The sequence below is a fragment of the Cucurbita pepo genome, chromosome LG05 (genome assembly GCF_002806865.2).
Source record: "Cucurbita pepo subsp. pepo cultivar mu-cu-16 chromosome LG05, ASM280686v2, whole genome shotgun sequence".
In the NCBI taxonomy this organism is placed as follows: Eukaryota; Viridiplantae; Streptophyta; class Magnoliopsida; order Cucurbitales; family Cucurbitaceae; genus Cucurbita; species Cucurbita pepo.
In genome coordinates this window covers 8,972,400-8,991,118 of record NC_036642.1, presented here as the reverse complement: position 1 = coordinate 8,991,118, position 18,719 = coordinate 8,972,400, and the positions used below count along the sequence as shown (strand labels likewise).

The following is an 18,719-nucleotide window of genomic DNA, read 5'->3' as shown; positions in this document are numbered from 1 at the left end:
TTTCCGACTCCCACTTAATATAAATATATTTTCAACGTATATTAAAAAAAAATGTTTATTATATAGTTTTTGTTATATTATAAATATAAATTAGTTAATTTATAATATTAAAATTTAAATTTTTAGAAATGAAAATAGAGGACAGAGATGTTTACGGGCCCCGTCCCGCGCAGTCCACTCCTTCGTCTTCCTCATGACTGTTCCACCCAAGCTTCTCTCCCATTCAGTTTCCAGTGCCCAAAAATGCTTCTCAAACCCTTCCATGGTTCTTCTTCAGCCACCGCTCAAATCCACAACCACCATATTCTCAGACCTCTACCTCGCCCTTCCTTTCCGTTTACCCACCGATCTCTCTCCAACTCCGCCGTCCTCTTCCGTTCACTTTCATCCCCTTCATATGTCAATGTCGTGCCGTCGCGGATTCGCCGCCGATTTGCGGTTCCTTACGATGGTCATGAGCGGGAAGTCAGTAGCCTCGAGATTGAGAGAGAAGTCGACGATGATTTACAACCAAATGAGCAGTCATTAGGGAACCAAGGTTTGTTGAATCAGATGAAGGAGATCGTAACGTTTACTGGACCTGCTATTGGTTTGTGGATTTGTGGACCTTTGATGAGTCTCATTGACACTGCCGTTATTGGCCAGGGGAGCGCTGTTGAGCTTGCTGCTTTAGGTATTCTCGTTAATTTCTTCGACTTTTGCTTTCCTTAACTTGAATTTTACTAATGGATTGAGAAAACTAGAGGACTTCAGTTTCTTGATTAGTACTATCTCATGGTGACTGTGAGTTTAAATCTTCTGAACTTGATTAGTTTGTAGTTTTTGACTGGCAGGCCCAGCTACGGTTCTATGTGATTATACGAGCTACGTGTTCATGTTTCTTAGTATCGCAACATCAAATATGGTAGCCACGGCCATTGCCAAACAGGTTCGACTAATAATTGGAAGGATTTTGTATTACAGATATGGAATCACTGTGCTGCATTTCTTGACCAGAAGGGCTATTGCAGGATAAAAACGAAGTGCAGCATCATATATCTATCTTGCTGTTTGTTGGGTTGACATCTGGTTTCTTGATGCTTGTCGCTACCAAACTATTTGGATCAGTAGCGCTAACTGGTACTGGGATTCCACATTATTGCTCAACTGAATAAAGGACTCACTACATTCTATAATAATTTTATGGACTGTTCTTTTAGGGTTCTCGCTTCATAGGAGCTAGAACTTTGTCATCTGTTAAAAGTTGTTTATTGTCAATTTTCAGCTTTTGCGGGGCCAAAGAATGCAGACGTCATACCTGCCGCTAACAGATATATTCAGGTTTATTTGCTCTTTGAACATTACTTTCCCTTTTTTCAGTATAGAAATTCTAGCTTGTTCCGACTCTTTATGTTTGCTTTTATTTTGTTACATGTGAAGAGTTAACCTTTTTGAAAGAACAAATAAAATGATGTTTGGTTATCTAACAAATAGAGAATGAATGACCTTAATTTCTAGTTATGAGATATTTGTGTAATCCTATTAAATAAGAAATATTTGTTGTTATCTAGTATCAAGGAATTTAGTTAGTCTTTTTGTATTACAAAAGACTCATGTAACAAGAAATGTGAGTAAGATAATTTACACTTACAACATGGTATCAGAGCCATTCTATTATGGGCGTGATTAATTGGCATAGCCTTATAGCCTTCACAGCTACCGATTTTCCACTTGGCAAAATTTATTTGGAGTATTCATAACTACCAATCTTCCACCTTGACCAAATTTATTAGGAGCGTTCATAGCTACCATTGAATTCATGTTTTGATGTTGAAGTCCTGCGATCAATATTGCACATAAACTTATCCAGTCCAAGTTGGAAATGAATGATATCTATTCTGCCGCTTGAGGAGGAGTGTTGAGAGAATGATCTTAATTATATCTATATTATTCCTCTTCCAGAGTTATAATTCCTAGCCTATTTGTGTAATAATGGGAAGTAGTTGACCTTGGTGGCAAGCAGAGTTTTCATTTAGAATGTGACCACAACATACTCTTACGTTGACATGCTTTCATGATTTCTACTTTCAATGTTGACTGTCAATGTCCAAATGCGTCCATTATGATAGTTTTTTCAATGACTTTAAGTTGATCAAAATTCTTTTTTGTTGGTAGATTCGAGGTTTGGCATGGCCTGCAGTTCTCACTGGATGGGTTGCACAGAGTGCAAGGTTCGTATTACTAGATCCATGCCAATCTCATTAACTTTTTCTATCATAGCTACAATGTCCATGATTTCTGTTGGAATATGAAACCCCAAAACTTGCATTGTCATCTTTGCTTTGAAATTGAATAAAAAGGGTAAAAAAAACTGATATCCTTTCACATTTAGGCCATTGGTTTGCCTATTGATTTTCTTCATCACTATCACAACTTGTCCCATGTAGGTGTTAGATTTGAGGCCTTTACTTCATGATTTTCATTTGTGAACTTGAGCACAAATTGCAATAAGGTGTTTGTTTACTAATACAAATTGGATAAGTACGAGTAAAAGGAAAATAAGTTAAAGACTACTAAACAAACTGGTGTTGAGAATTGTTGGTGGGGAGTCTCATATCGGCTAATTAAGAGGTTGATCATGTGTTTATAAGGAATACATCTCCATCTCCATTGGATGAGGTCTTTTGGAGAAACAAAAAATAAAATCATGAGAGCTTATGCTCAAAGTGGACAATATCATATCATTATGGAGATTCGTGATTCCTAATAATTGGGGCAAATGCAATCCATTGTGCACAACATTGACAAAATATTTTGCGAACTTTCAAGCAACTTCCAGTATAACTACACGAGTTACTTGAAAATTCTCCAAATTTATTAACTTTCGTTATCATTTTTGCTCTAGTCTTGGCATGAAGGATTCATGGGGACCGTTGAAGGCTTTGGCAGTTGCAAGTATTGTAGATGGCATAGGTCATCTGGTCCTATGCACGTTTTTAGGCTATGGTATTGTTGGTGCTGCTTGGTCAACTATGGCATCACAGGTATTCTTCTTTTTGTCTATGTCAATGTACCTAATTTCTATGCACTTATACTTGTTCATACCTCAAAACCAATCTCCTTCTTCTCCTTTATGGTTTTTAGGTTATTGCGGCTTATATGATGGTAGGAGCTCTGAACAAGAAAGGATACAGTGCATATTCTCCATCTGTTCCCTCAACTGGTGAATTTTTGTCAATACTTGGCATCGCTGCTCCCATTTTTCTAACCATGATGTCAAAGGTTCTATTTTATGAAACCCTTTTACATTCATCTGTTTTCATTTGAATAATGACTCTAAGACTGTGACCTTTTAGGTGGTCTTTTATTCTCTCCTCATCTATTATGCTACATCTATGGGCACACACACCATGGCTGCTCATCAGGTTCGTAATTCTCTTCATTTTTATCTCATGTGCAATATGTCTCTTTCTTTTCCATTGAAAGGCAATGGTCATGTCAAATTGATGGTTTGCATTCACCTTAGGTCATGGTTCAAACGTTTTGTATGTGTACCGTATGGGGTGAACCTCTTTCTCAAACTGCTCAGTCATTTATGCCTGGATTGATCAATGGAGTGAATCGTAATTTGGATAAGGTGAGAACTCTCATTTCTAGTGACACATTTTTTATAAGGGTGTGGAAACCTCTCCCTAGTAGACGCGTTTAAAAACCTTGAGGGAAATTCCAATGATGGGTAGCTTATGATTGTAGAACCCGTTCTTTATGGATAGTCATTGAATTTATTGTGGAAACCCTTTATTGTTATGTAGGCTCGAATGCTGCTCAAGTCACTCTTGATCATAGGAGCTATATTTGGTTTAGTATTGGGGATTATCGGAACATCGGTTCCTCGTTTTTTCCCGAATCTCTTCACGCCTGAAGAAAAGATCATTCAGGAGGTTGGTTCTTGATATCAATAGTACAAGATGTGTTATATTGTGTAGACGCATGAAGTGTTGATTCCATATTTAGTTGTAAGGATAGTTATTTGTATATTAATTCTCTCAATCATCTGTACATGCAGATGCACAAAGTGTTGATTCCATATTTCTTGGCGCTAGTCATAACGCCCCCAACTCTTTGCTTAGAAGGGACATTATTGGTATGTTTGCTTTCCTTAAAGATTCTACTGAAGTTTTTGTGGCTGAATTGTACGTTTACTTATCTTTCTTTATCACATAAAGAAAGATTATAAATAAATATAAATCATCATGACGACCTCCATAATAGTATGATATTGTCTACTGTGAGTATAAACTCTAATGACTTTCCTTTTGGTTTACCCAAAAAGTTTCGTACCATTGGAGATAGTATTCCTTACTTGTAAACCCATGATCTTCCCCTTAATTAGCCAACGTGAGAATCCTCTCCCAACAATTCTCAACAATCCTCCCCTCGAATAAAGTACACCATAGAGCCTCCCTTGAGGCCTATGGAGTCCTCGAACAATCTCCAATTAATCAAGCTCGATTTCTTCTCTGGAGCCCTCAAACAAAGTACATTCTTTGTTTGGCACTTGAGTCACTTTTAACTACACCTTCAAGGCTCATAACTTCTTGTTCGACACTTGAGGATTCCATTGACATTGCTAAGTTAAGGGCATGCCTCTGATACCATGTTAGGAACCACGACCCTCTACAATAGTATGATATTGTCCACTCTGAACATAAATTCATGACTTTGCTTTTGGTTTACCCAAAAGACCTCGTACCAATAGAGATAATATTCTTTATAAACCCATAATCTTCCCCTTAATTAGCCAACGTGGGACTCCTCTCCCAACCATTCTGAACACATCATAGTTTATACAGGTGAGAAATCATCAAAATTTTCTCAAAGGGGGAGAAATTGAAGAATGCCTTATTCAGTTTATACTGAAATCTTCAAACTTTCCTGAATTCTTGACGTTAATGCTTGCAGGCTGGACGAGACCTAAAATTTATTAGTTTGTCAATGTGTGGATGCCTTTCTCTTGGTGCCCTTTTATTGCTGGTAATTTTCTGTCTCCCAACCTTAAATCTCATTCTTGACAGTTCTTTTATTTCTTCTTCTCTTTGTGCATCAACTTTACTGCTACTGTCAGGCTATAAGCAGCAGGGGTTATGGTTTGGTGGGTTGTTGGTACGCCCTCGTTGGATTTCAATGGGTAAGAACAAGACATCTCTTGCTTTCTTTAGCTGCAAATAGCTCTGCTCTTCTCACCTTCTACAATTTCCTTTCCATTAGGCTCGGTTTCTTAGCGCTCTTCGGCGTGTCCTCTCGCCCGATGGAGTGCTTTACTCTAGTGATTTAAGCCATTATAGACTGGTAAAGCAGAAGGCTGCATAGGTGACAGTCCATGCGACCTTACAGTAGGCATAATTCAATGCCTTTTCGATGTCGTCGTCGGAGTGGATCGAAACCAAAAGGCCGTGAAGCCTGCAGGCAGCATAAATTAGCCTTATGATTTCACCAGCAGCTCTTGGAGGTTCTGCTCCTTGGATGAAGCTGTAACAGAAAACAGAGCAGCTTTATCTTTGGGTATATCTGCTATGAGCTCGTTGGTAATTTCTGTCGTAATTCATGATTTGATTTATCATTCATTTGGTTTGCAGATTATTTTGAAAAAAAAAATCATATTAAATTTATATAGGTGAAAATACTTTAGTGTTACGAATTTCATTCATCTATCTTAATATAAATACTTTTAAAAGAAAATAGTTTCATTTATATTTATTTTTTATTGAGATTATTATTGTTGTTGTTATTATTTGTTGTTACAAAATTAATTTAATAAGTTGATATTGCAATATATTTTATTTATTTTGAGAGTAATTGAGAGGGAAAGGAATATGAACAAACGCGAGCTAATAAGCAATAATTTTCAATTTTTTGTCTCACTTGATATAAGAACTGTTCGTTTTGCAGTCAATTAATGGCCGATGAATCTATCCCTATTGGGGTTTTTCTTTTGGAAGCCAAATTTTAGGACTCACAATCAACTCCATGAAAATTCAATATGATTTTGTATGCTTTTAGTTATGCGTAGGTGCTTCTCATATGTGAACGTTGCAATTTTTCAACGCTATAATTTCTCACAAAATAAACAATGAGAACGAGATTCATCATTAAAAAATAAGTGTTTTAAAAGTCCAAAAACTGGGGTATGATAAAATTGAAAGTTAATGAACTAAAAGACAAATAATCTCGAAACAAATACCGAAGAATTGACTAGGAAGAAGGTATAAAGAGGAAGAAGACAATGATACGAGAAAAGAAAAACACACGAGAAGATGTTTAGAGAAACAAAATTGAACGAGGGTAAGGAGAGGAAATGACAATTGATATAAAGTAAAAAACAAATAAAAATGTGTGAGTCTCATGTAATAAATAATGAGAATGAGATTGATCGTCATGACGAAATTAGAGAAATAAAATTGAAAGAGAACAATAAAATAAATAGTGAGAGTCCTACGTAATGAAACAAGAATGAGACTGATCACCTTCTCTTTAATGAAAAATGGAAATGAAACGCCCAAAGTTGAATTAGATGTCACATTTTAATGTCATTCATGAATTTAGGGTAGGTCCACAATTTATGTTTAATAACAATGGATATAACTTCATAAATTTTAAGTTAAAAAGATTAAAATAGCATCTTGAAAAGTAAGGTTCAAGATAATTGAAAGGCCAAAATAGGAAACATTACCAAATTGTGATTGAGAATCTGGTTGAGCAAGAAGCCAGGGAGGTAAAGGCTAAGAATCAACTTCAGGATCATAGCCAACCTGCGATGCAGAGATATAAGCTCAATTAGCTATTGGGTATTCTAAAACGATCATGAAAAACATAAGGATACACCCAAATGCAAAAGAACTTGTGAAGAGCACCTTCACATTATTATTATAATCTGAAACCCCAAGCTTTCCATGTAGAAACCACAGCAACCCATCAGCTTGATGTAATAATGCGGCAGATTCTTTGTTCGAGTCAGCACTGTTCCACAATGAAACCAGCTTGCATAAAGTAGATGAAGCAGAGCAGACTGAATGGTTCACTGGAGCAATAGACCTCAGGACAGCTCTAGTTGTACAAGAAGGCCTTTGATGTTACAAATCAGAAACCTCCACAATCGTATGATATTTTCCGCTTTGAGCATTAGCTCTCATACCTTTGCTTCTGGTTTCTCAAAAAAGTCTTATATCAATAGAGACACTATTCCTTACTTATAAATCCATGATCAATCCTTTAATTAACCAATGTGGGACTCCTCTCCCAACAATCCTCCTCTCGAATAAAGTACACCATAGAGCCTCCCCTGAAGCCTATGGAGCCCTCAAACAGTCTCCCCTTAATCGAGACTCGACTCCTTCTTTGGAGCCACACTTGAGTCACTTTTGACTATATCTTCGAGACTCATAACTTCTTTGCTTGGCATTTGAGTATTCTATTAACATGACTAAGTTAAGAGCATGGCTCTGATACCATGTTAGAAATCACGATTCTCCACAATGGTATGTTAGTGTCCACTTTGAGCATTAGCTCTCATGGTTTTGCTTTTGGTTTCTCTAAAAGGTCTCGTACTAATGGAGATAGTATTGCTTACTTATAAATTCATGATCAACTCCTTAATTAACCGAAGTGGGACTCCTCTCCCAACAATCTTCAACATTTGACAATGGCTGTCCTGTATTGCTGCGCAAGTGTATGCTGCTATACTTTAGATGGAAGGAACACCAAGTCTAATGAAGGGCAGCAATTTATTAAGCATGAAGACTTGCCAACAATTATGGTAGTTGCATTGAAATGGATGCCACCAAATGACTGACAATGATTTTGAACATCTTCAAGCAGTGAAAAAAGTGTTGTTTTCCACGATCTTCCCCAATCCATTGTTTCATCGTTTTTCCTAGACAGCCTTGCCCATGTACTGTGTTCATGTTGCTATGAATGAATCTACACTGCATGATCGTACACAGTTGTTACAAACCAACAGCGTCAACCCGTTCAAGCATTGTCACAACAAAATTTTCCCTGCAATTCCAGAAAGGGCTTCTTTCTTAATTACTCTCCATATTCACCAAGTTCGGAACAAACTCTCTAACCTCACAATAATAAGGGAAGTTAGCAGCTCAAAAACTTGTAATTAAGCTACTAGAAAAGTGGCATTAAGGAGATCTGAACCTGTAATTTTGAAATTTTTTCTTACATATCATTGAGATTGAAGTACTTGACTTAATTTTGATCTAAGCAGTGCGACAGTGAAGCCATTCAACTCCGTAATCAAAGACAAACGAGGTACGAGTCATCTTTCATCAATCATGTCCCCTTTCGAAGCAATTTCACTTTTCAAGATTCCAAACAGTTATCTCGTGATAGTCAATCGTTGATCGAACTCTAAAAACACATCAACCAATTTACGCGAACCTCCATTATAGATATCTTTATATAGGCTAGGTTTATCTCATTCATCAGCTAATTGAAAACAAGATTCCCCTAATTACACTACAAGTACGAACATGACTTCAAATGATCACATGATTAATAGCTTCTGTAATGTACCTTATAGAGTAGCCACTCCCTCTTTCCTTCCGCACAGACGTCCCTTCCATGTCAATCAGAGCAAATCATGCCCTAGAGGTACCAAAATCCATCCCAAGGCACCACTTCGGTTTCAACACTCATTGTTGTCCGTCTTCGTTTTCTTCAAATTCGTTTCCTCGAAATCCAAATGCCTAACGCCTAAAGATCATCCACTAACCTTCAAAATTCACTTTCGATTAACATAAAATCAACCTACAATCTTGGTGAGAACTAACGACAATCAATCAAAAACTTTGCTCAGATAAAGTTTCCAATAATTGAAAACAATACTAAAAAAGCAATATCATCCAGTAGAGACAGAGAGAAAGATAGAACCAGGTTCAGAGCACGAGCATGGGATTGATGGAAGCAAGAACAAATTCACAGCCGGAGGAGAAGATTGGAAGGGAGCATAATTCTGGGAAGTTCGTTCTGTTTCTCTTCAGAATTGGGCTCTCTGTTTATATACGGATTAAGAACGGCGACAGATTCTCTGCCCATAAATTATTTCTCATTTTGTCTCTTACTAAAAATTGTATAATAATTTTCTGAAATTATTTTATTTTATTTTATTTATATCTAATTAGTTAATTCATTTACTTCAATTTAATAAATTATGAATCTATTAAATACTTTAAAATACAAAAATAAATTTAAAAGTTCACAAATTAAATCTATTATTGAATTTTTTTTTCATACAATGTTCGATTATAGTTATTCAGTATCTCATTGATGGCTCGGGTCCTCGAAAGAGGTTTTACACCCTCCACCTAAGGTATACAGGAATGACCCGAAGCTAATTCTGAAGAACAGTGAACCTTCACCGAGTCTTTTTGTTTAGGTATAGGTAGGTTCTGAGAGTTCTTAAATTCTCTCGAATTCCGAGCGTGACAAAAGTGATTTTAATTATTTTAAAATATTTTACGAGAAAATTGTGATTTTAAAATTAATTAAATTAGATCCGTGGGTTTGTATTTTATTAAATAATTTAAAACAAGGATTTGAGGAAATAGTAATTAAACTAAAAATTATTATGTTGTTGAAATTCCTTTATTCCCCAAATACAAAATAATAATTTTTAAATGAAGACCTACACAAAATAATTATTTTTAAATGCTCATAAATAGTTTTGACCATTGAATGCTGTTAGATTTATTTATTTATTTATTTATTTGAGATAAAAGAATCCTTTTAATAATTTAGCCCTATACTATATGCCTATGTATGCATATTAAATATATATATATATATATATAGTAATTAATAATATATACTTATTTTTATGTGGTTGAAATTTCAAATTTCGATATGCCGCTAGCAGATATTATCCTCTTTGGACTTTCTCTCCCGTTAAAGTTTTAAAATACGTCTATTAGGGAAAAGTTTTCACACTCTTATAAATGGTGTTTCGTTCTTCTCCCCAACTAATGTGGGTTCTCACAATCCACCCCCTTCGAGGCCCAGTGTCTTCTCTCTAATCGAAGTAGGACCACACCAAATCCACCCCCTTGGGCCCAACGTCCTTACTGGCACACCGCCTCATGTCTGCCTCTTTTGGAAAACAGTCTCATCACTGGCACATAGTTCGATGTCTAGCTCTGATACCATTTATAATGACCCAAGCACACCGCTAGCAAATATTGTCCTCTTTGGTACAATGGCAACCTTAAATTAAGTAAAAGATTTCGGGTCGTTACATAAAATATATTTTAAGGAATGATGTAACATATATATATATATATATTGTATAAAAAATGTATATTAAATTTGGGTTCGTTGGTTTCAACCCAATATAGTTTTAGGATAATTCATGAACTAACCCAATGTATAAACTTTTAATTTATTTGAACCGATTCGAATGAGTTCACAACTTAACCCGCATTGCATAAGTTGGATAGGACTGATTGGATTTTTCAGATCATCAAATTTTTTAACACCCCTATCCATATGGTCTGTTCATCCAATATTATAACGAAATTTTAGACATTTTTTTTATATAGTTTAGCAAAATAACAGCTTAGAAAATAAATAATAAAGAAAAAAAATTAAAAAAAAAAAAACTATGTTTTATCAAACAAGACCAAAGTCTTTAGTATTGGGAATTAAGAAAAAAATGCAATGATTGATGGAATAATAATAATTTGTCATAAGATCCGCAAACTAAATCTCGTGGGTGTCTTAAGTTGGCGTGACAAGATTTACAAAATTAGGGTTTCAATTATTAATGTCTCGTTTATAATTGACAACCATCACATTAGGTTAAAACTTGCATTTATTGCAATCTACCCCCCACATTTATTTTATTTACCCCCTTATATTTTAATTTATCCATTCTGGAAAATGGGAAATAAAATAATAATTAAAAAGTCAAAATAAATGCTACACGTTGGTACAATGTGTTCGAAAAATTCAAAAACTCGATCAGTTCAACTCAATCTGTATAATTTGTGTAACGATTCAAAATTTTCTACTTAATTTAAGGTCGTCACTGTATCCATGTCATAAACATTGAATGCGGAAGTATTTCATTTAAACTTTCATAAAACGTCACGTTCATCTTAAAACACAACTATGGACTTACGTGTTTGAAAACGCCTTTAAAAACTATCTGGATAAAGTTCGGTTAGATTACATATTTATATTTATTTTATTTTTATAATTATTTATTAAATGTTTGAAAATATGTAACAAATTAAAACTTATTTTTATTAAAAAAAACAAAAATTAAATAAATGATTTAAATAAATAATATATATATTTTATTATATTAAATAAATAAATAAATATATATATATCGTTCCTTATTTTTAAATATATTTCTACCATATTATTTTTGTGGGCGAATATTTGCTTTCTTTTATTAATTTTCATTATTAAACGAATAAATTTAATTATGATAAATTATAAATAATTAAAATTAGAGACTGAAAATTCAAACTTACACCTTTAAAATTAAAATAGACATTTTTTTAAAGGTTATATTAATATCTAATTCTATTTAATAATATTATAATTTTGGAATATTTTGAATGATTATGTTTTCTTAATTAGTAATGATTTAAATGGAATAAATAAATAAATATTTATTTCACAATAAGTAAAATACATTAGCTTTAGATTGCTTCAATTTATTGTACAAACTTTTAATAAGTTCATTTAATTCTTCTTTAAATTTAATTTTTTTTAATAAATATTTTGTTCTATGGAATTTTTTAATATTTATTTATTATTTTTTTAAAACCAAAAATATAAAATATTCACAAGTTAAAAAAAAAAAAGAAATTAAAATTATTTTTGGGTATTAAAAAAATGGAGATAATTGCTTGACCGTTTGGCTATTGTTCTTTCCCACGCCAAAACGAGTGGCCAACGTGGAATTTCCCACCGCCATTTCAGTAAAGACCAAAATACCCCTCTGTGACATCTTATTTTACGCAACTTTTCCACAAGAGATACAGAAACATCGACACCATTTTCGTCTTAAAAAATGCTGTGGTTCATAATACGTACTCTTTTTAAGCTTAAATTAATAAGGAAATACCATTCTTGCCCTCTATTTAATTAAAATTATTTTCCGCATTTAAAGTAGGGGTAAAAAAGTAAATTTCATTAAGTCCTTTTTTTTATGTTTTAATTTTTTAAATTATTTCTGTCATGGTTATTATTTTATTAGCCCAACAGTTATTATTAAAACTATATATTATATTGGTTGAGCTAAATAAAAGTTAGCTCATAATAATTACAATTTTTAGAAAGTCTTTTAAGGAAAAAAATAAAAATAATTACATAAAGTCGAAAGAAACTAAAAAGAATTTAAAACTTTATATGTTTGTATTATTTGAATATTTACTATATACAATGACAAAGTTGAAAGAATGACGTGAATTATTAATTATTGTTTTTTATTTTTCTATTTTAATAAAATCATTGAAAACAACAAAATAAAAATTTCCACAATTGCAAACTGCCACGTGACATAATCTTGTTACGTCTTTAATTTTTAGTTGTTTTTAACCATTATTATTTTTCACCACTATTATAATTAAATAAAAAATTTACCATTAATTTAATTAATGAAAATTCGATACTAATTCTTAAAATAAACATTAGTGATAAAAATTTAATTTAAAGCTCAATTAAGGACGAAAATGAAATAAAATTTTAATAAATATAGTATTTTTAAATTTTGTGACTAAATTAAATTTATATTAAAAAAAAAGTATAATTAAAGAGTATTTTTTACCCCAAAAAAAAAAAAAAAAAACCAATTATTTGAAATTATTGTATGTCTATCCAACGTGCCTTTTCTAGTTTATAGGCTTGTACTAATAATTAAATTATATAAAGAATATTAATATATATATATATTACAATATGATTAGATATAAAATTCATAATTTAAATAGTTTAATATATAATCATATTAAATGTCGATGATTTGCTTTTTTGAATTATTAAAATATTTACAAATTAATACAGTAAATTTGTGAGAATTCCACGTGGATTAGGAGGGGAAAGAAATGCTCTCTATAAGGATACAAAAATTTTCCCTCAGACACCTTTTAAAGCCCTAAGGGAAGCCTGAAAATGAAAGCTGAAAGAAGACAATATCTGCTAGAAGTGAATTTGGATCGTTACAAATGGTATTAAAGCCAGACACCAAACTATGTGTCAGCCTGAGAGGGGTCCCACATGGATTGGGTGCAGTTTAACATGCGGTTTATTTTTACTCATTTTTCAAATAACCATGGTATTTCCATTGAAAATAAAATAAAAGGGAAAATAGTAATAAATAAAATAATTAATTTGTCTTTTTTTAGATAAATGGTTATAATTGACGGCCGCTGTCATTCTTTTGTTCCCGCTCAATGGACGGTTTAACTTTCAAAAACCCATTTATTAACGCGGGGGGACGTGTCATTCAAATTCAAAAAAACTTCCATCGTTAAGACGTTGCCACGTCAGCCGTTTTCTCCACGTCATCACACGTTTGGTAAAACTTATAAATTTTGTAATCCGCCCCGGAAAACGGCAAACATAATTAAAATAAAAAATATATATATATTAAAATAATTAAACCAAAATTTGAAGTTTCTAAGTCTACAAACAGACACTACCGTCGCTCTCTCGCCCTCCGGTTATTGGGACCTCTCTCTCTCTTTCTCTCTCTAAAAATTTCTTTCACATGAGAAACCAGAGGAGGGAGAAAGCTTCCATTTCTTTCGTTTTCCTTCACGGATTCAGGTGAGTGCTTGTTGTTGTTGTTGCTGTTGTTGTTGTTGTTGTTGGAGTTGTTGTTCTTCTCTCTATTCTGTTCCGGCTTCTTTTCCGGTTGTTGTACTTGCTGTTCGCCGGAACTACTTCATGGCCTCGTCGTCCCGAGCACGGAGTAGCTCGCCGTTTTCGTACCGGAAGTCTTCCAGTCCGTATTCTTCAACTTCTTCGTCCTCTTCGTTTACCAATGGTAAGCTGATTCCTCGTTCTTGTTCGAATTCGGCGTCGTCCTACTTCAATTCCGGCGGAGGACTTGGTTCTCGATCCATGACTCCCAATCGAGGCCGTTCTGATTCAATGTACAATAGTCCGCATGGTTCAAGTACTTGTACGCCTGTCGGTTTCGCGTCTGAGGAGCTGATTAGCGAGCCGGTGGATGCATCGCGGTGTGGAGAGAGCATTTCGGTGACCATTCGGTTTCGGCCGTTGAGGTAATGTTAGATCTCAGTGTAGGAGATCAGATCTATGGGCTTTATTGGTGGGGGCATTGGCTGGTTTGGTTGTTAGCAATGAGGTGGATTCGTTTGACTTTGAAAATTGTGTTTGTAGCGAGAGGGAGTTTCAGAGAGGGGACGAGATTGCTTGGTACGCGGATGGGGATAAATTGGTGCGGAATGAGTATAATCCAGCAACTGCATATGCGTTTGGTATTCTCTCTCGAACTTCTTAATTTCAAATTACAATGATCGTTAGTTCTTAACTGTCAGTAAAAAGAATGCAGATGTTCTTGTGCTTTTTTCTCCTCTGTGAAGTTGATTTCCTTGGTGTTTTCTTGTTGTAGACAGGGTTTTTGGATCCCAGACTTCTACTCCAGAGGTGTATGAAGTAGCGGCTCAGCCTGTCATCAAAGCTGCGATGGAAGGTGTCAATGGTCGGTGACTTATTCTCTTCAAGATCACAAATTACTAAATCAATCATTCAGTTTGAGTGCAACAAGAACAGTTAGAATTTACTGGAAACGTGCATTGGTTATTCTAGAGCATTATGCCATCCAATTTTTATTGCTGCAGGACTTGGACATTGAACGTCGTTTATTTTATTTATTTTTGTATACGCTAGGTTTCCGACTTCATTCATAATATTATTATTACTAAGTTTGCGATAATGCAGGAACTGTATTTGCTTACGGTGTCACAAGCAGTGGGAAGACACACACTATGCATGTAAGTTCGATCATCTAACAATTCTATTTCTGTTCTTTTTTTTTTTTATAAATGAAATTTGTTAAGAAATTTAAAATTACGAGTTAACGTCTTTGATTTGTCCCTTCATTCCTGAAATTATATTATTTGATTGAGCCATTGACAAAAAGTTAGAGGTATAGTTGATTGGCTCAGTCTAACAAAGTGAAGATTGCCAATTAACCGGCCGCTCTGTGCTGAATGAATTATACGAGCACTGCTAATGGGTGATATTGTGTTTTAGTTCTCTGTAGTTTGTCATTTCCTTGTTGAGGCCTCTTGATTACCGATTTATTTCTACTCTTTTTGTTGCTTTTATTCTTTAATAACAAAATTGGCCAACAAGAACTTAGCCTTAAGTCAGTTAAAATTGTAGATGGCCTGGGATAATTCTATTGGTCGTCAATCAGGGGTGTAGTTTTGTTGGGCATACGGATGTATACAGATCCTTTTGCCATGGAATCGTATCCATAGACCTACGATCTACATATTTATTTGAATGTTTGGGCCTTAATATTGTTGCTCTTCCATTTCTATTTCTATCATTCACCCATTATCTACAAACTTTGTTTTCATCGTTTTACTTTTTAATAAAATAATTTATTTGTTTTTTTCCCTTCCCAAAACCTATATTAGTACCTGATGATGTTTGAATAAATTTTGGGGTAAAATACTCTTTTGCCTATTTTGACCAATGTTCAGTGTAAATCCCATTAGTTCAATAAGAGCTTTAACTAACAATAATCACTTAATCTTCATTATATTCAACGATTCTTCGAAGCTCTTCATGGTAGCTTGCATTTTGGCAATATTTCCTGTGCTGGATAGTTGGTGATCGTTTTTTCATTTTTTCTTTGCTTCTATTTTCGTTTGTACAGGGAGATCAAAGTTCTCCAGGTATTATACCATTGGCTATAAGGGACGTGTTCAGCATTATCCAAGATGTAAGGATTTTTTCAGGATATGCACTGTTAAATTTTTTACTATCAGTTGCTTGCTGCCTTTTTTATTATACTAATTTATTGTGATTTTATCTTGTCTTTCACTTTTGGTTACTATACTTTTTTTTTCGTTTGACATGGCATTTTTATGTTCCTTTTGGATTTTCCATGCTTCTTGGATGACACGTTTGCATTTACCTGATATTAATGTGAATTGTGAATTGTGCTTCAGCAGCTATTTACTGTATAACACGTTTGCATTTACCTGCTGTCCTATGGAAATCTTGTTTTTTTGTCACAAAGATCTGATTTGGTTCCTGATATTAGTGTGAAATATTCTCCCTTATAAACTGCGTTGCGTCTTTTATCATTTTTCTTTACCTTTTTATTTGTTTTATAACAAGAAACAATTTCATAATAAGCTATAGTGTTGAGATATAGGTGAACATTTACACCAAGATATAACTTAAGAAACCATAGCATCCAAAAAATCTGCCGAAGGAGAGATCCTTATCTTTATTTGAAGATCCTTTGGTTTCTTTCATTCATAAATCTGTCCAACAACTATGGCAATGTGACCTTTTTTTTTTATCACCATATATTCTTGATTGCTGTGCTGATTTTTCATGCTTGATGTAACATGCTCTACTTTATTTTCAAATTTTTCATGATTTCATTTCATAATTGATGGGTTTGGCTGATTAAAATTTTCCTAATATTCAGACTCCAGGGCGGGAGTTCTTGCTTCGTGTGTCATATATTGAAATCTACAATGAGGTAATCATCATTTGCACTAAAATCCATTTTGGTAGTTTATCAGTTTCAATTTTTTATGGAGTTATTGGTACATCCTTCTATATTGGAGTTTTGTGATAACCTTTTGTAACTGTATACCGTCATCTGAGTGGTGCTTTAAGGATGGAATTTCTTAGTACTATGATGTTTTTATCCTATTTGATCTTTGTGGAATTTATTCTTCTGAACCAGGTCATAAATGACTTGTTAGATCCAACAGGTCAAAATTTGCGAGTTAGAGAAGATGCACAGGTTTGTCCCTAGAAGCTTTCTGTTGAAATTTCTTGGCCTTATGGATGGATTTTTCTATTTTCCACTGTTACAAACACATGACTAAATGCACTGATTTCGTTGCAGGGCACTTATGTTGAGGGCATAAAGGAAGAAGTTGTTTTGTCTCCAGGGCATGCACTTTCATTCATTGCTGCCGGAGAAGGTACTTCATGTACCAATTCCTCATTTCTCACTTTTCATTAATTTCTTTTTACTACTTTTGCATGATTGCCACTACATTTTGATTTATATGATTACAATTATTGATTTGATATGGCAGAACATCGTCATGTTGGATCAAATAATTTCAATCTGTTCAGTAGTCGAAGTCACACCATATTTACACTGGTAATATTTCTGTTCTAGATGGTTGAATGGTCTGTAAAATGATATTGCCTAAGCATGTGTAACATGAGCGTTAGCTTAACTTTATGAGTCTGGATTTAGTTTTCTGCTTTATGAAGTGCAATTTAGTTTTATTGCTTGTTATTATGTTGAGGTTTACTCTGGTTTGGTCTTGACCCTACTGCATCGTTGGATTCATTAGGCACTGTCATATATAATCAAGCTTTAGAGAAATTCATTACAAAATTCAATTCTGTTTTATGTATTGGTTGTTGCCACCCTCTCTAATCTCTTTTTTCTTTGTTTGTTTTCAGATGATCGAAAGTAGTGCTCATGGTGATGAGTATGATGGAGTGATCTTTTCTCAGCTTGTGAGATTGAAATATCCTTTTATATAAATCTAGTCATGCTGGTGACCTTTTTTGTGGCTAATTTCTCTCTTTCCTTCTTGATTGTCATTAGAATTTGATCGATTTAGCTGGATCTGAAAGCTCAAAGACTGAAACAACTGGGTTACGGAGAAAGGAAGGGTCTTACATAAATAAAAGTCTCTTAACTCTTGGAACTGTAGGTGCCCTATATTTATTCTCATCGTGATGACATAATATTTGGCTTGTATGGCCTCCTCTTAGTTAATTTTCAACGCATGGATTTGTGTCTTTTATCTTTTTAGTTGGCAAGAACAACCAAAAGCACATATTTACCTCACGACTAGTATAGTCAAATTCTTGGTTCACAAGTCTGAATTTGTCGTAAATGTATGACATTGGTTTGTTGATCTTTTCAAGTTCTAACATTAAGATTCCATCTTCTTTAGCATTGAGTAAATTTATCTTTTTGGAGTAAAAGACCATTGTACCTGGTACTGATTTTGTTTGACAATTGTGCTAATTTTTAGTTGGAAGGACCAACCAAAAGCACATATTTACCTCGGGACTACTGTAGTCAAACACTTGGTTGTACATTAGTTTGAATTTTTCGCAAACATATTATATTGGCTTGCTGATCTTTTCATGTTCTAACATTAAAATTCCATTTTCTATAACTTTGCGTAAATTGATTTTTTTGTAGTTCTAGTTAAGTGTACTAATTTTCATTATGTTGATTATATATAAGAATTTAGAAATAACATGAATCAGCGGTTACAATGTGAAGGTTATTGGAAAACTGAGCGAGGGGAAAGCATCCCATGTTCCGTATCGAGATTCTAAGCTTACACGTCTTTTGCAATCATCACTAAGTGGGCGTGGGCATGTTTCTGTGAGTATAATATAACCATATAAGTTGCAATAATAGCTCCTTTTTTTTTTTTTTTTTTTTTTTTTTT

At 33.9% G+C, this 18,719-nt stretch overlaps 2 protein-coding genes and 1 long non-coding RNA gene across 7 annotated transcripts in view; 2 read left to right on the top strand and 1 right to left on the bottom strand.

The window, feature by feature from the left end:
* The first annotated feature begins 148 nt into the window (after positions 1 to 148).
* On the top strand, positions 149 to 5,718 carry LOC111795260 (protein DETOXIFICATION 46, chloroplastic-like). Of its 3 annotated transcripts, XM_023677570.1 has the most exons (14): positions 149 to 673; positions 834 to 928; positions 1,011 to 1,119; positions 1,265 to 1,320; positions 2,155 to 2,210; positions 2,885 to 3,023; positions 3,124 to 3,261; positions 3,336 to 3,404; positions 3,506 to 3,616; positions 3,792 to 3,920; positions 4,046 to 4,123; positions 4,942 to 5,013; positions 5,105 to 5,167; positions 5,248 to 5,718. In XM_023677570.1, exons 1-14 carry the CDS (start codon positions 244 to 246, stop codon positions 5,347 to 5,349), a joined length of 1,647 nt encoding a protein of 548 aa, XP_023533338.1. In that variant the 5' UTR covers positions 149 to 243; the 3' UTR covers positions 5,350 to 5,718. The 3 variants fall into 3 exon arrangements, with proteins under 3 accessions (XP_023533338.1, XP_023533336.1, XP_023533337.1); XM_023677568.1 differs by having other exon boundaries at positions 5,105 to 5,718; XM_023677569.1 differs by having other exon boundaries at positions 4,942 to 5,167.
* On the bottom strand, positions 5,423 to 9,082 carry LOC111795261. 2 transcript variants are annotated; one of them, XR_002815181.1, is made up of 5 exons: positions 8,563 to 9,082; positions 7,607 to 8,034; positions 6,891 to 6,996; positions 6,710 to 6,788; positions 5,423 to 5,508 (listed from the first exon to the last, which is right to left on the bottom strand). It is a non-coding gene; the product is annotated as an uncharacterized LOC111795261 (long non-coding RNA). The 2 variants fall into 2 exon arrangements; XR_002815180.1 differs by lacking the exon at positions 5,423 to 5,508 and having other exon boundaries at positions 6,493 to 6,788; positions 8,563 to 9,081.
* Positions 9,083 to 13,681: 4,599 nt separating this feature from the next.
* LOC111795325 (kinesin-like protein KIN-7D, mitochondrial) overlaps positions 13,682 to 18,719 on the top strand; it is a 10,744-nt gene continuing 5,706 nt past the window's right edge. For both annotated transcript variants that reach the window (XM_023677667.1, XM_023677666.1), the window contains exons 1-12: positions 13,682 to 14,288; positions 14,407 to 14,504; positions 14,639 to 14,728; positions 14,968 to 15,020; positions 15,917 to 15,982; positions 16,703 to 16,756; positions 16,967 to 17,026; positions 17,132 to 17,210; positions 17,328 to 17,395; positions 17,707 to 17,763; positions 17,855 to 17,959; positions 18,548 to 18,652. In XM_023677667.1, the coding sequence (XP_023533435.1) occupies positions 13,948 to 14,288; positions 14,407 to 14,504; positions 14,639 to 14,728; positions 14,968 to 15,020; positions 15,917 to 15,982; positions 16,703 to 16,756; positions 16,967 to 17,026; positions 17,132 to 17,210; positions 17,328 to 17,395; positions 17,707 to 17,763; positions 17,855 to 17,959; positions 18,548 to 18,652 (1,176 nt within the window). In that variant the 5' untranslated portion in view covers positions 13,682 to 13,947. The remainder of the gene's footprint in view (positions 14,289 to 14,406; positions 14,505 to 14,638; positions 14,729 to 14,967; positions 15,021 to 15,916; positions 15,983 to 16,702; positions 16,757 to 16,966; positions 17,027 to 17,131; positions 17,211 to 17,327; positions 17,396 to 17,706; positions 17,764 to 17,854; positions 17,960 to 18,547; positions 18,653 to 18,719) is intronic.